This window comes from Chlorocebus sabaeus, chromosome 5, assembly GCF_047675955.1.
Source record: "Chlorocebus sabaeus isolate Y175 chromosome 5, mChlSab1.0.hap1, whole genome shotgun sequence".
Taxonomy (NCBI): Eukaryota; Metazoa; Chordata; class Mammalia; order Primates; family Cercopithecidae; genus Chlorocebus; species Chlorocebus sabaeus.
The window spans coordinates 19,763,889-19,778,530 of NC_132908.1; the positions used below are offsets into that span (position 1 = coordinate 19,763,889).

Sequence of the window (14,642 nt, forward strand, 5' to 3'; positions counted from 1 at the left end):
GAACACAATTCATCATAGCAGTTATCTGTGGAGAGTAGAAAAGTGAAGGATCACATAAGTATTCTGTTTACAATATTTGTAAACTTTTCATTTTGAGGCTTGGCTTATAGATGCCATTATGATATTATTATTAAAATTTATAAATAAGGCCAGGTGCAGTGGCTCACGCCTGTAATCCTAGCACTTTAGGAGGCCGAGGTGGGCAGATTACTTGAGGTCAGGTGTTCGAGACCACCCTGGTCAACGTGGTGAAACTCTGTCTCTACTAAAAATACAAAAATTAGCCGGGTGTGGTGGCATGCACCCAGCTATTCAAGAGGCTGAGACACGAGAATCGCTTGAACCTGGAAGGTTGCAGTGAGCCAAGATCATGCTACTGCACTCCAGCCTGGGTGATAGAGTGAGACTCAGTCTCCAAAAAAAAAAAAAAAAATATATATATATATATATATGCATAAATATTATACCATATAGTCTTTGGTATGCGTCAAGTATTTTTAAAACATAATTCTAAGGTATGAGAAATGTAAAAGATGAAATAATAGTAGATATAATGGTCTACCCAGAAATCTGAAATAATCCCCTAGTGAACTATTAGATTCTATAATAATTAATGTGGTTGCTGAACTCAGAATAAATACAAACATAAAATTCAATTGCATTTCTATACATCAATGACAAAGACTTATAAAATGTGATTCCGAAAAAGGGAGAGTTCAGTGGCCAAAACTAGAACAGTTTGAACAACAAAATAAAGTAGTACTGGATTATAACCCAAAATATAACAAATAATATCTGTAAGTCTATTTTGATTTATTAAAGTAATACTGATATTTAGTTTGACATCTATTTAAATGATGTTCAAATATATCTATTTGAATTCAAATATATAATTTCTAGTATATAAAGGGGGAAGAAAGGAAAAACTTTATAGCAGAGAAAACTGAAAAACACCACCTCAATCAAGTGACCAAGAGCAACGTCAGCAGTAAATAATTCGCTTTGAGTGTATGGAGCTCTCCTTTTAAATATGATAAAGATTAAACTTTACCTTTGCGGTATTCCTTCCAAAAACCCATAACCTCATTCTAATCATGAAAAAAAACCTTATATAGATCCCAATTGAGGGTCTCCCAGATCGTATTCTAAAAAATACCTGACTCCCAGTACTCCTCAAAAATGTCAATGCCATTAAAAATAAGAAAAAACCAAGAAACTATCACAGCCAAAAGGAACCTAGAAGACATGGCTATTAAATGTAATGTGGTATCTGGATTGGAGCATGGAACAGAAAAAGGACATTATATTTTAAAAACTAGGAAATCTGAATAAATTAGGTACGTTAGTTATAATAATGTATTAATATTCATTAATTGTAACATGTATCTTACTAGTATATGTTATTAGAGATACTGGGTACAGGATATATGGAGCTCTCTACTCTCTTTACAATTTTTCTGTAAATCTAAAACTATTCTAAAATATCCTTTTTTAAAACAAGGAGAGGAAAGTTTATAATTTTCTTATAACAGGAATTTTTTTTTTTTTTTTTTTTTTTTTGAGATGGAGTCTTGCTCTGTCATCCAGTCTGGAGTGCAATGGCCCGATCTCAGCTCACTGCAACCTCTGCCTCCCGGGTTCAAGTGATTCTCCTGCCTCAGCCTCCCAAGTAGCTGGGATTACAGGTACCAGCCACCACACCTGGCTAATTTTTGTATTTTTAGTAGGGACGAGGTTTCACCATGTTGTCCAGGCTGGTCTCAAAGCCCTGACCTCAGGTGATCTGCATGCCTCGGCCTCCCAAAATGTTGGTATTACAGGCGTGAGCCACTGTGCCAGGCTATCATTTTCTTATAACATGAATTCTGTGCCTTTTATTCATGAACTTTCCAAGCAAGTTTTACAAGTGTCAGCTAATGGTCAGTTTTACATTGTTTAAAGGCGAGTGTGTCTTTTCCAAGAGTATTTGTACTTTAAAGCTTTCTTCTAATTAGCAACTTAAGATTTCACATTTCTGAAAGGATTTGGGATATATTGTTCATAGTAAGCAATGATTATTAGACATATAAATAAATATATTAATATACATATGCTTACTTAATTACCATGTATTATGTTAATGAAGGCGATCTTCAAAATTTATTGTTCAAATGGCATTTTTGTAGCAGGATAAGTACTTCTCACACTAAATACCTTGTCTCAATTTAGTCTAATATTTGATTTTATACTATATTTTTTCTTTGTTGTTTTCCGAGTTCTTGTTCATTCATAGTATCAATGTTGTGCACTAAGATTAGCTGTCTTGCATTTTCTTTTTTGCCAATTTCAGATACTGAGAAGAACATTTATTCTTTGGAAGAGCCTATGATTGGAAAGTATTTGATTGACATGAGTACTGCAGGCTTTATTTTCCTTGTGTTGATTTTCTTTTGGGAGACTACTTCATGGAGACTAAGAACATTCCTCAATCAATACATTTACTTTGGTATCTACAAGCGATACAGGAAAGTAAGTACTCAAGTGTGGAATAATTTAAGAACAACTCTAAGAGAATTGAAAATTAGGTCTGAGAGGTATGTATCTATATACTGTTACCTTAGCCAGCCTGGTGGCATGCTCCTGTGGTCCCAGCTACTCAGGAAGCTTGGAAGTTATTTGATGAAAGAAAAATCTGTGTCTACAAGATTGTATTTTCTTAACCTATATTGAGATAGAATTACCTACACTAAATTGCATTCTTTTTGTTGGTCATTTCAAAGGTCCAGATTTTGTCTTTATGGATTTTCTCTAATGCTATTTTCTATTTCACTGATAATCTAATTCTTTTTCATGGCTGAAAAGTACTCCATTGTGTATAAGTATCATATTTTGTTTATCCATTCATTCATTGATGGGTAGTTAGGTTACTTTCGAATCTTGGGTATTGTGAATAGCATGCCTGCCATGGGTCTGTCACATATGGCTTTTATTATGTTGAGGTACGTTCCTTCTATACTCATTTTTTAGGGTTTTTATCATGAATGGATGTTGAATTTTATCAAATGTTTTTCAGCATCAATTGAAATGATTATATAGTTTTTGTCCTTCATTAGGTTGATATGATGTACCACATTGATTGGTTTCTGTATCTTAAACCATCCTTGCATCCCTGGGAGAAATCCTACTTGGACATGATAAAATTATCTTTGTAATGTATTGTTGAATTCAGTTTGCTAGTATTTTGTTGAGAATTCTTGCATCAATATTCATCAGGGATATTAGTCTGTTGTCTTCTTTCTTTTTTTATGTATCTTTTTCTGATTTTTATTTCTGCCTTAATTTCATTGTTCACGCAAAGTTGTTCAGGAGCAGATTATTTAATTTTCATTTAATCGTAAGGTTTTGAGCAATCTTCTTAATATTGATATCTATTTTTATTGCACTGTGGTCCAAAAATGTGGTTGGTATGATTTTGTGGAGTTTTTTTTTTGTAATATGTTAAAGACTGTTTTATGGCTGATTGTGTGGTCAATTTTAGAGTATGTGCCATACACAGATAAGAAGAATGTATGTTCTGTTTTTGGGTAGAGAGTTCTGTGGGTGTCATTTAGATTCATTTGGTCAATGTCAAGTTCAGGTCCTGAATATCTTTGTTAATTTTTTGCCTCCATGATTTGTCTACTACTGTCAGTGAGGTGTTGAAGTCTCCAACTATTATTGTGTGGTTATTTAAGCCTCTTTGTAGGTTTCCAAGAATTTGCTTTATGAATCTGGGTGCTCCTGTGTTGGGTGCATACATATTTAGGATAGTTAGGTCTTCTTGTTGAATTGAACCCTTTGCCATTATGTAATGCCCTTTTTTGTCTTTTTTGATCTTTGTTGGTTTAAAATCTGTTTTGTGTGAAATTAGAATAGCAATCCTTCTTTTTTTCTGTTTTCCATTTGCTTAGCTTTTTCTCCATCTCTTTACTTTAAGCCTGTAAGTATCATTGCATGTGAGATGGATTTCTTGAGTATAGCATACAGTTGAGTCCTGCTTCTTCATCCAACTTGCCACCCTGTGCCTTTTAATTGGGGTATTTAGCTTATTTATATTCAAGGTTAATATTGATATGTGCGAACGTGATCCTATCATCATGTCATTGGCTGGTTGTTATGTAGACTTGATTGTGGAGTTGCTTTATAGTGTCAAGGTTCTTTTACCTAAGTGTGTCTTTGTGATGGTCTTTCCTTTCCATATTTAGCACTCCCTTACCGACTTCTTGTGAGGCAGGTCTGGTGGCAATGAATTCCCTTAGCATTTGCTTGTCTCAAAAGGATCTTATTTCTCCTTTGCTTATGAAACTTAGGCTGAATATGAAATTGATGGTTGGAATTTCTTTTCTTTACCAATGCTGAATATAGGCCCCCAATCTCTTCTGGCTTACAGGGTTTCCGCTGAGAGATCCACTGTCAGCCTGATGGGGTTCTCTTTGTGGGTGATCTGTTCCTTCTCTCTAGCTGCCTTTAACATTTTTTCTTTCATTTTGACCTTGAGAAATCTGACAAATATGTGTCTTGAGGATGGTTATCTTGTATAGTATCTCATAGGGGTTCTTTGCTTTTCCTGAATTTGAATGTTGGTGTCTCTAGTAAGGTTTGGGAAATTTTCATGGATGATATCCTGAAATAATTTTCCAAGTTTCTTGCTTTCTCTCCCTGTTTCAGTGACAGCAGTAAGTCATAGATTTTGTTTCATTACATAATTCCATATTTCTCTGGTTTGGTTCATTCTTTGTTGTTTCTTCTTTATTTTGTCTGACTCAGTTATTTCAGAGAATTGGTCTTTGAGGTGAGCTTCTTCCCTCAGCTTGCTTGATTCTGCTGTTAATCCTTGCAGTTGTATTATAGAATTCTTGAAGTGTGTGTTACAGAATTCTTGAAGTGAGTTTTTCAGCACTATAAGATCAGCTTGATTCTTTCTTAAAATGGCCACTTCATCTTTCATCTCTTGTATTGTTTTATCATATTCCTTAGAGTCCTTGGATTGGGATTTTACTTTCTCCTAAATTTTGATCATCTTTGTTCCTATCCATATTCTGATTTCTATTTCTGTCATTTCAGCCATTTCAGCCTGGGTATGAACCATCACTGCTGGGGAACTAGTGTGGTTGTTCGGAGGTAAGAAGACACTCTGGCTTGTTGAGTTGCCAGAGTTCTTGCACTGGTTCTTTCTCATCTGTGTGGGCTTATGTTCCTTCAATATTTGAAATTACTGTCCTTTGGATGGGTTGGTTTTTTGTGTTTTTTGTTTGTTTGGTTGGTTTTTGCTTGTATCTTTTTTTATGCCTTGGGGCTTTGATTGTGGTATAAAGTGGGTTCAGTTGACTGCTTTGTTTCTGGAAGACTTTAGGGGGCTAAGTCTCAGCTCCGCACTCTTGGGCTGCATGCTGTATCTCTGAGGAGCTGGTCCTGGGCCCACAGCTTTGTTCTCTGGCCCCTGGAAGTTAGGAATCTGCTGCACTGGAGGGGCTGAAGTGGTCCCAGTTCACTGGCCAGAACACTCCAAGGAGTGGCGTGGGCCAAAGCACTTCACTGGGGCAGCGGCAGCAGGATCCATGCTTGCTTGCCTGTGCCAGCAGCCACAGCGGTACAGGGAGGTGCACACGCCTCAGCTGATTGGGGTACTGTCAGAAGCAAGGCTGCCGCATACCTGCTGAGCTTGCACAAGTTACAGTGGTGGTGTGGCAAGGGCGGGGTGCTGGCGGTGAGGGCTGGGATTGGGGGGTTCCAGTGTTGGTGCTCACACTCATGCTTGCAACAGTGATGGCGAGAGTGGCGCACTGGTGAGCATGGCGCTGTTGGCCTCCATGGCGCTTGTGCTCCCAAAGGCAGCATTGGCAGCGCAGGGTGGATGAGGCTGCCAACATCCTTGTGCGCATTTGTAGCAGCAGTGGGGCGGCACCAGGGCGTGGGGTTGCCAGTGTCTGCACGTTCGCGCCGGTGGCGGTGTCAGCATTGGGGTTGTTGAACATCTTTTGCATACCTTTTGGCCATTCATATGTCTTGTTTCAAAAAATGTCTATTCAGGTCTTTTGCCATTTTTAAATCAGATTATTTGTTTTCTTACTATTCTGTTGTTGTAAATGCTTATATATTTTGGATATTAATCCCTTATGAGATAAATGGTTTGCAGATATATTCTCCCAATCCATAGGCTGTCTCCTCACTCTATTGTTTATTTTACTCTGCTGAAACTTTTTAGTTTCATGCAATTTTATTTGTCTATTTTTGCTTTTGTTGCATGTGCTTTGTGGATTATTTGAAAAAAACCTTTGCCAGACCAATGTAAAGAAGCTCTTACCCTGTATTTTCCTCTAGGAATTTTACAGTTTCAGGCCTTAAGTTTAAGTCTCTAATCCACTTTGAGTTCATTTTTTTTATATTGAGTGAGATAAGGGTCCAACTTCATTCTTTTGCATGTGGATCTTCAAATTTCCCAATAGCATTTATTAAGGAAACTGTCTTCCTCGTTGTGTCTTTGGGCACCTTTGCTGAATATATTTGACCTTAAATGCATGATTTTATCTCTGGGCTTTCTGTTCTCTTGTTATTCTGTATGTCTGCTTTTGTACCAATACTGCATTGCTTTGATTACTGTTACTTTGTAGTAGATTTTGAGATCAAGTTGTGTGATGCCTGGAGTTTTGTTCTTATGTGCTCAAGATTTATTTGGCTATTTGGAGGTATTTTGGGGTTTCATATGAATCTGAGAATTGTCTTTTCTATTTCTGTGGAAACGGCCATTGGAATTTTGATAGGGATGGCATTGAATCTGCAGACTACTTTGGATGACATAAATATTTTAACAATATTAAATTTTCCAATCCATGAACACAGGATATCTTTCGTTGATTTTGTCTTCTACAAAATATTTGTCACTGTTTTATAGTTTTTGGTTTGCAGACCTTTCAGCTCTTTCATTAAATTTATTGCTAAGTATTATTATGCTATTGTGAATGAGATTGTTTTTGGATTTTTTGATAGGTAGTTATTAGTGAATAGAAATATTGATTTTTGAATGTTGATTTTATATCCCACAAATTTATTAAATTCTTTTGTTAGTTCTAACATATTTTTGGTGAAATATTTAGGGTTTTCTATTTGTAGGGTCATGGCATCTGCAAATAGGGACAATTCAATTTATTCCTTTTCAATTTGGATAACTTTTATTTCTTTTTCTTGCCTAATTGCTCTAACTAGGACTTTCAGGACTATGCAGAATAAAAGTGGCAAGAATGGACATCGTTGCCTTATTCCTGATCTTAAAGAAAAAGCTCTCAATTTTTCTCCATTGAGTATGATGTTTGATGTAGGTGTGTCATATATGGCCTTTATTGTGTTGAGGTACATTCTTTTAATACCTAATGTGTTGAGAGTCTTTTTATCATAAAGGATGTTAAATTTTGTCCAATGTTTTTTCTGCATTTATTCATATGAATCATATGTTTTTGTCCTTTCTTCGATTAATGTGGTATCACATTTATAGATTTCTGTCATGTTAAACCATCCTTGTATTCTTGGGATAAATGCCACTTGGTATGGTAAATGATCCTTTTGATGTGCTATTGAGTTTGATTGAGAACTCAATCACATTGCTAGTATTTTGTGAGAAATACTATTTGTGCTAGTATTTTGTTGAGAACTTTTGCATCTATGTTTTGTTATGTTGTGTTTCCACTTTCATTTATCTCAAGATTTAAACTTCCCTTTTAATTTGTTCTTTAACTCATTATTTGGAAGTATATTGTTTGATTTTTATGTATTTGTGAATTTTCCAAAATTATTCATGTTATTGATTGCTAGTTTGATATCATTGTGATCAGAAAAGATACTTGGTATGATCTCAGTCTTTTGAAATGTGTTAAGACGTGTACTATAGCCTAACATATGAACTCTCCTGGAGAATGTTCTGGGCACACTAGAGAAGAATTTGTATTCTACTGGTGTTGGATCAAATGTACTACATATGTCTATTAGTTCCACTTAGTCTAAAATGTTGCTTAAGTCCAATGTTTCTGTATTGATTTTCTGAACGTATGAGTTGTACATTGCTATTTAAGTATGGTATTGAATTTTCCTACTTTCCTCTTCTTGTATTACTGTCTATCTCTCCCTTCAGATCTATTAATACTTGCTTTATATATTTATGTGACCTGAAGTTGGGTGCATGTATGTTTATAATTGCTACATCCTCTTGATGAATTGTCTCCTTTATCACAATATAATGACCTTCTTTGTCTTGTTTTACAATTTTTGACTTAAAGCTTACTTCATCTAAGCATAGCTACTCCTGCTCTTTTTTTTTGGTTTCCATTTGTATAAAATATTATTTTTATCCCTTCATTTTCAGTCTAGGTGTGTCCTTACAGGTGAAATGAGTCCTTGTAGATAGCATATATTTCAGCTACTCTGTGTCTTTTGATTGGAGAATTTAATTCATTTAAATCGAACATAATTATTGATGGGTAACTACCTTCATTTTGTTGTTTTATGATTATTTTGTAGATCCTTTGTTCCTTTTTTTCTCTCTCTTGCAATCACCTTATTGATTAAATAATTTTCTCTACTGGTATGCTTTAAGTCTTTATTTTCTATCTCTTTTTATCTGCCTTGTTGTTTTGCATGTACCATAAGGCTTCCCAAGAAATTAGTTATAGTAGGCTACTTTAAGGTGATAATAACTCAATTTTGATCACATTTTAAAATTCCACAATTTTGCTCCTTCTCTTTCCACATTTAAAATTTTTAATGTTACAGTTTACTTTCCGTTATATGTCCCTTAAGAACATACCACATTTTGTCTTTTAACCTTTATACTAAAGTTAAAAGTAATTCATACCACCATTACAATATTGGAGTATTCTGCATTTGACTGTATGCTTACTTTTACCAGTGAGTTTCATATTTTCATATGTTTTTCTGTTACTCATTAGCACCCTCTTCTTTCATCTTGAAAAAATTTTATTAGCATCTCTTGTAAGTAATCACAATCTTGAGGTCTGGTGGTAATGAAATCCCTTAGATTTTGTTTCCTGGGAAAGCCTTTATCTCTCCATTTATGAATGACAAGTTTGCAGGGTATAGGATTCTTGAATGACAGTTTCGTTTTCCCTTGAGCACTTTAAATAAATCATCCTACTCTCTTCTGGTTTGTTAGATCTCTGTTGAGAAATTCGCTGCTAGCCTTATTGGATCTCCTTTATATGTTATTTGCTTTTTTCTCTTGCTACTTTCAAGATCCTCTTTGTGCTTGACTTTTGACAATTTGATTTTCATATGTCTTGGTGTAGTATTGTTTAAATTTAATCTGATTGAACATATTTGACCCTCCTGTACCTGGAAATGTATAACTTTCCTCAAATTTGTAAAGTATTCTGCTATTATTTCTTTAAACAAACTTTCTAACCATTTACTTTTTTTTCTCCTTTGCTAACTCGTATTTGCTTTTTTGATGCTATCTAATAAATCCCATAAGATTTCTTTATTCTTTTTCATTATTTTTAATCTTTTTCCTTTTCTGTCTGTTTTCAAATAACTTATCTGCATGTTCAAATGAATTACAGATTCATTCTTTTGCTTGATCAAATCTTCTGTTCATGCTCTCTACTGCAATTTTTATCTCAAATTTGTTGTATTTTTCAGCTCCAGAATTTTTGTTAGATTTTTTAAAAAATAATTTCAGTCTCTCTGTTAAATTTCTCATTTGAGTCATTATTGTTTACCTGATTTAATTGACTTGTTCATTGTTGTTATTATATTTTCTTGAAGTATGTTTGACATTCCTTAAAATGATTATTTTGAATTCTTTGTCAGACTATTTGTGTATCATTTTGAAGAGTGTCAGCTCCTGGGAGAGACTTGTGTTTTTTTGTTTTGGTGTTAGTGGCATTATGATCTCCTTTGTTCTTTATGTTTTTTTTGTTTGTTTGTTTTGGTTTTGGTTTTTTTGCCTTACTTTGATGTATGCACATTTGAATAAGTAGAAACTTACTCCAATTTTTGTAGATTGGCTTTTTCCAGGAAAACCATTTACCTGTCAGCTGTTCAGAGATTCTGAGCAGACTGTTTCAAGTACAGATTTGCTGCTGGAGTCTTTGGGCAAGCTGTTCTTTTGCCAGGGATAGCAGCTAGGTAGGTATGGTGCCTGGGACCATAAGGTTGGTCCTAAATCCTGTATCCCCTGGTGGTCCAGGTTATTAGGTCTACTGGGAAAAGATTGAACCCAGGGTCTGCTAGAGCATGGGACCATAAGGACCATCCTGGAAGGTGAAGCCAGCCTGGTGCTAGAGCCAGCATGGAGCCTGGTTCCATGGGCGCTGGTCTGAGTTCTAAGATCATGGGTGCCGGCCTAGTACCTGGAGCCACTGGATCTGGCCTGGGACTTATGACTATGGGAGTCAGCCAAGTTCTGGATATGGTTCAGAGCCCAGGGCCACTGGCACTGTCCTGGCCCTGAGACAGGCCTGGAGCCTGAATCTGTAGGGCTGACCTGGTATTGGAGTGGGTCCAAAGACTGCCTGGTTTGGAGACTGGTCCATAGCTTAGGTTCTTTGTGGAGATCAAGTCTGTTTCACTGGACTGGAGCCTGCGACCACAGGGGCTGCTCTGTGCCCCATCTGTGGCCTGTATCCACCGAGTAAGGCCTGAAGGCTAGGTCTGTGAGTACCAACTTGATGACTAGGGCTATGGAGGTCAGCCTGGTGTTGGGGAAGGCCTGAGGTGTAGGGCTGTGGGAGCCAGCTCCACACTGTGGATGGTGGGGTGTTCCAGGGACAAAATAGGGCCTGGATCCTGGGACTTTGGTATCTGTCCTGGTGTCTGGGCAGGACTGGAGGCTCAGTACTGTAAGTACTTATGTACTTGGAGTCTGGAGGATATGGGGACCTGACTGGTGCTGTGGTTCTTTTGGAGTGTAGCACAGCTCCTCATAAGTCACACTTTGTACCTCACCTTTAGGGGCCTGGTAGAAATGACTCTAGTTATGGCTCTAAAACCAAAAAGGTGTGGAGGCGGGTGCTGAGAAGAATCAGCAATGTTTTGCAAGACATCTACTTCAGGGGAGGCCATTATAGTTTTCTTAGACAAAGCAGTGTTAATTTTTTTTTTTTTTTTTTTTTTTTTTAGATGGAGTCTCGTTCTGTCACCAGGCTGGAGTGCAGTGGTGTGATCTCAGTTCACTGCAACCTCCACCTCCTGGGTTCAAGCGATTCTCCTGCCTCAGGCTCCTGAGTAGCTGGGACTACAGGTGCTTGCCACCACACACAGCTAATTTTTGTATTTTAGTAGAGACGAGGTTTCACCATGTTGGCCAGGATGATCCCAATCTCCTGACCTCGTGATCCACCTGACTCAACCTCCCAAAATGCTGGGATTACAGGCGTGAGCCATCGCGCCCTGCAGTAGTGTTAATTTTTTTACATAGGTACAGAGAACCTGCTTCTACTGGCAAACAAGTCTCATAAGAATGTAGGAGTTCATCGTTCCCAGCTTCATCAGAATCTTCTCATTTGTCCACATTCCAGTCTTCAGGATATCATTCCTTTCTAAGCAATGCCTTCACTTTAAGTGTAGTTACTCTGCAAAGTTGGGAATTCAATTTGTGTTGTAATTCAGCCACCCACAGAATGAGGCTGTGGGGTTTGTTTGTTTTTTTTTTCCAGCAATCTCAGCCCTGTGGCTGTATGAGTCTCTTTCTTGACAGACGTAGACATTTAAGGACATTTATGTAGCCCTTCATCTGGAAATTTGAATCCCTAAGCTTACCCTTTTCTTTCCCTATTTTGTCCTGCAAAATTAGAAGCATCTAGCTAATCTCATTATGCTTGTTAGTTTGACAAAAATCATACATTGACCAGTATCATACATATGGATACATGGTCACCCAGTATCTTGCCTCTTGTAAGAATTTGATTATGAGTGTCCTGTGGTTTCAGATCTTTGTTGCCACATCAGTCATGGACTATCAGAGAGAGAAAGATTGATTGAGATTGAGATTTTAAGAAATTGGCTCACATGATTGTGGATGCTGTTATGTTTAAAATCTGAAGGGTAGGCTAGCAGGCTGGAGACCCAGGGAAGATTTTAAAATATTGTAACCACCCAACGAGTTCTCCTTTCCCACAGCCAAGACCGAGCTGATTTATCAAAACAGGAGAATTGCAGTAGAGAAATAGTTTAAATCAGAGCTTGCTGAATGGGAGACTAGAGTTTTATTATTACTCAAATCAGTCTGCCCCAAAACTCGGGGATTGGGATTCTTAAGGATAATTTGGTGGGTAGGAGGTCAGAAAGTGGGGAGTGTTGATTGGTCAGGTCTGAGATGAGATCTTAGGGAGTCAAAGTTGTCCTCTTGTGCTGAGTTAGCTCCTGCGTGGGGGCCGCAAGACCAGATGAGTCAGTTTATCAATCTGGGTCATGCCAGCTGATCCACTGAGTACAGGGTCTGCAAAGCATCTTAGGTTTTAACCTAAGATCAGTCATGTTACCCCCAGAGCAATTTGGGGAGGTTCAGAATCTTGCAGCCTCTAGCCGAATAACCCCTAAACCATGTTTTCTAATCCTGTAACTAATTTGTTAGTCCTGCAAAGACAGTCTAGTCCCCAGGCAGGAAAAGGGTTGTTTTGGGAAAATGCTGTTATTGTATTTGTTTTAAAGCTAAACTACAAACTAAGTTCCTCCTAAAGTTAATGCAACCTATGCCCAGGAATGAGCCAGGACAGCTTGGCGGTTAGAAGCATGATGGAGTCTGTTAGGTTAGATCTCTTTCACTGTCATAATTTTCTCAGTTATAATTTTTGCAAAGGTGGTTTCCATATCTTTACACCAACATCTAGATTAGTGTTTTACCAAATATCTGCCTGTTATGGCCTAACCAAGTTGATATGTAAAATTAATCATCACAACAGCATATAGTTGCAGCTTTAAAAATCCAGTCTGACAGTTTCTGCCTTGTGTTTGCATTGTTTAATTCATTCACATTTAATGTCATTATTGATATAGTTGGATATATTTCCATTTTATACTTTTTCTGTATCATTTGTTTGTTCTTCTGTTCATCCTTTGCTGCTTTCCTTTGCAATTAGTGAAAATTTTATAAAGTAACATTTCAATTCTTTCAATTATTTTTTCACTATGTTTTTTGAGTAATTTCCTTAGTAGTTGTTTTAGGACTTGCAATGTGCTTCACTTATCAAATCTACTCAACTTATTAAAATCTACCTCAGTTTAATGCTAAATTAATTTCAGTGAGATATAAAAACTTTATTCCTATATATCGGTATTGTCTATTATTCCTCTTTTTTCTATTATTATACATAGTACATCTACATGTTATAGACCCAGCAATACATTATCATACTTATTACTTTATGTAATGTTTTGTCTTTTAAATAAACTAAGAGAAGAATGAACAGCAAGTATGTATTTTTAGCCCTTGTTATACTAACCATTGTATTTACCATTTCTGGTTTTCTTCATTTGTTCCTATGTATTTGAGTTACCATCTAGTGTCATTTATTTAGAAGAACACAGATTTGCTCACTCCCACCTTCTTTGTGCTATTATTGACAAATATATTATATTTCTCTGTGTTATAGGCCCAAACATACAAAAAAGTATATACATACCATTTTGTACAGTTGTTCTTTAAGTCAGCTAATGGAAGAAAGGAGAAGAAACATGCATTTATGCCATTTCTTAATTCCATAATTGTCTTTATAAGCACTTTTAAAATATGGATTCGAATTTCTGTCTGGGGTCAATTGCTTGTGACTGAACAACTTCCTTTAGGATTTCCTGTAGAGCAGGTCAGCTAGCAACATTTTCTTAAAATTGTTATGTGGTAATGTTCTTATTTTGCCTTTATTGTTTAAACATAGCTCTGCTGGACATAGGATTCTTGGGGATAGTTTTCAGTTTGTTTGTTTTTGTTTTTTCTTTCAGCACTTCATACATGTCATTCCTCTGCTTTCTGGCTTCTATTGTTTCTAATAAGAAGTCAGTTGTCAACCTACTGGGATTCTTTTGTAGGTTATGAGTGTTTTTCTCTTTCTTATTTCAAGAGATTTTTTCCTTGTCTTTGGCTTTCAGCAAATTTGCTGATATGTTTATGTATAAATGTCTTTGTGTTTATCCTGCCAGGTGTACGTTAAGCCCCCTTGATGTGTAGGTTAATATTTTTCATCATATTTAGGAAGTTTCTAGCCATTACTTCTTCAAAAATTTTTCTGTTCCTTTTTCTACTTTCTATTTGGCATACCCATTATGGGAATGTTGATACACCTAATGGTGTCCCAAATTCCCCTGAGACTTTGTTTTTCTTCATTAGTTTTCTTTTTGTTCTTCAGACTGCATTATCTCTTTCTGCCTATCTTCATGTTTGCTAATTCTTTCTTCACATCTACTATTAAGCTCCTCTACTGAATTTTTCATTTCAGTTATTGTACTTTTCAACTCCAGAACCTATATTTGGTTCCTTTTTAATAATCTGTATCTCATTATTCTCTGTTTGATAAGACATTGCCATAATACCTTTCTTCATTTCTTTAAGCATGGTTTCCTTTACTTTTAGAATATATTTGTAATGGTTACTTTAAAGCTTTTGTCTGTTACAACCGATGTCT

At 36.4% G+C, this 14,642-nt stretch overlaps 1 protein-coding gene across 1 annotated transcript in view; it reads left to right on the forward strand.

Annotated features, from left to right (window-relative positions):
- LOC103229510 (phospholipid-transporting ATPase ABCA3) overlaps positions 1 to 14,642 on the forward strand; it is an 80,958-nt gene that overhangs the window by 46,913 nt on the left and 19,403 nt on the right. Inside the window, exon 9 of the mRNA XM_073015711.1 lies at positions 2,330 to 2,508. Within this exon, the coding sequence (XP_072871812.1) occupies positions 2,330 to 2,508 (179 nt within the window). The remainder of the gene's footprint in view (positions 1 to 2,329; positions 2,509 to 14,642) is intronic.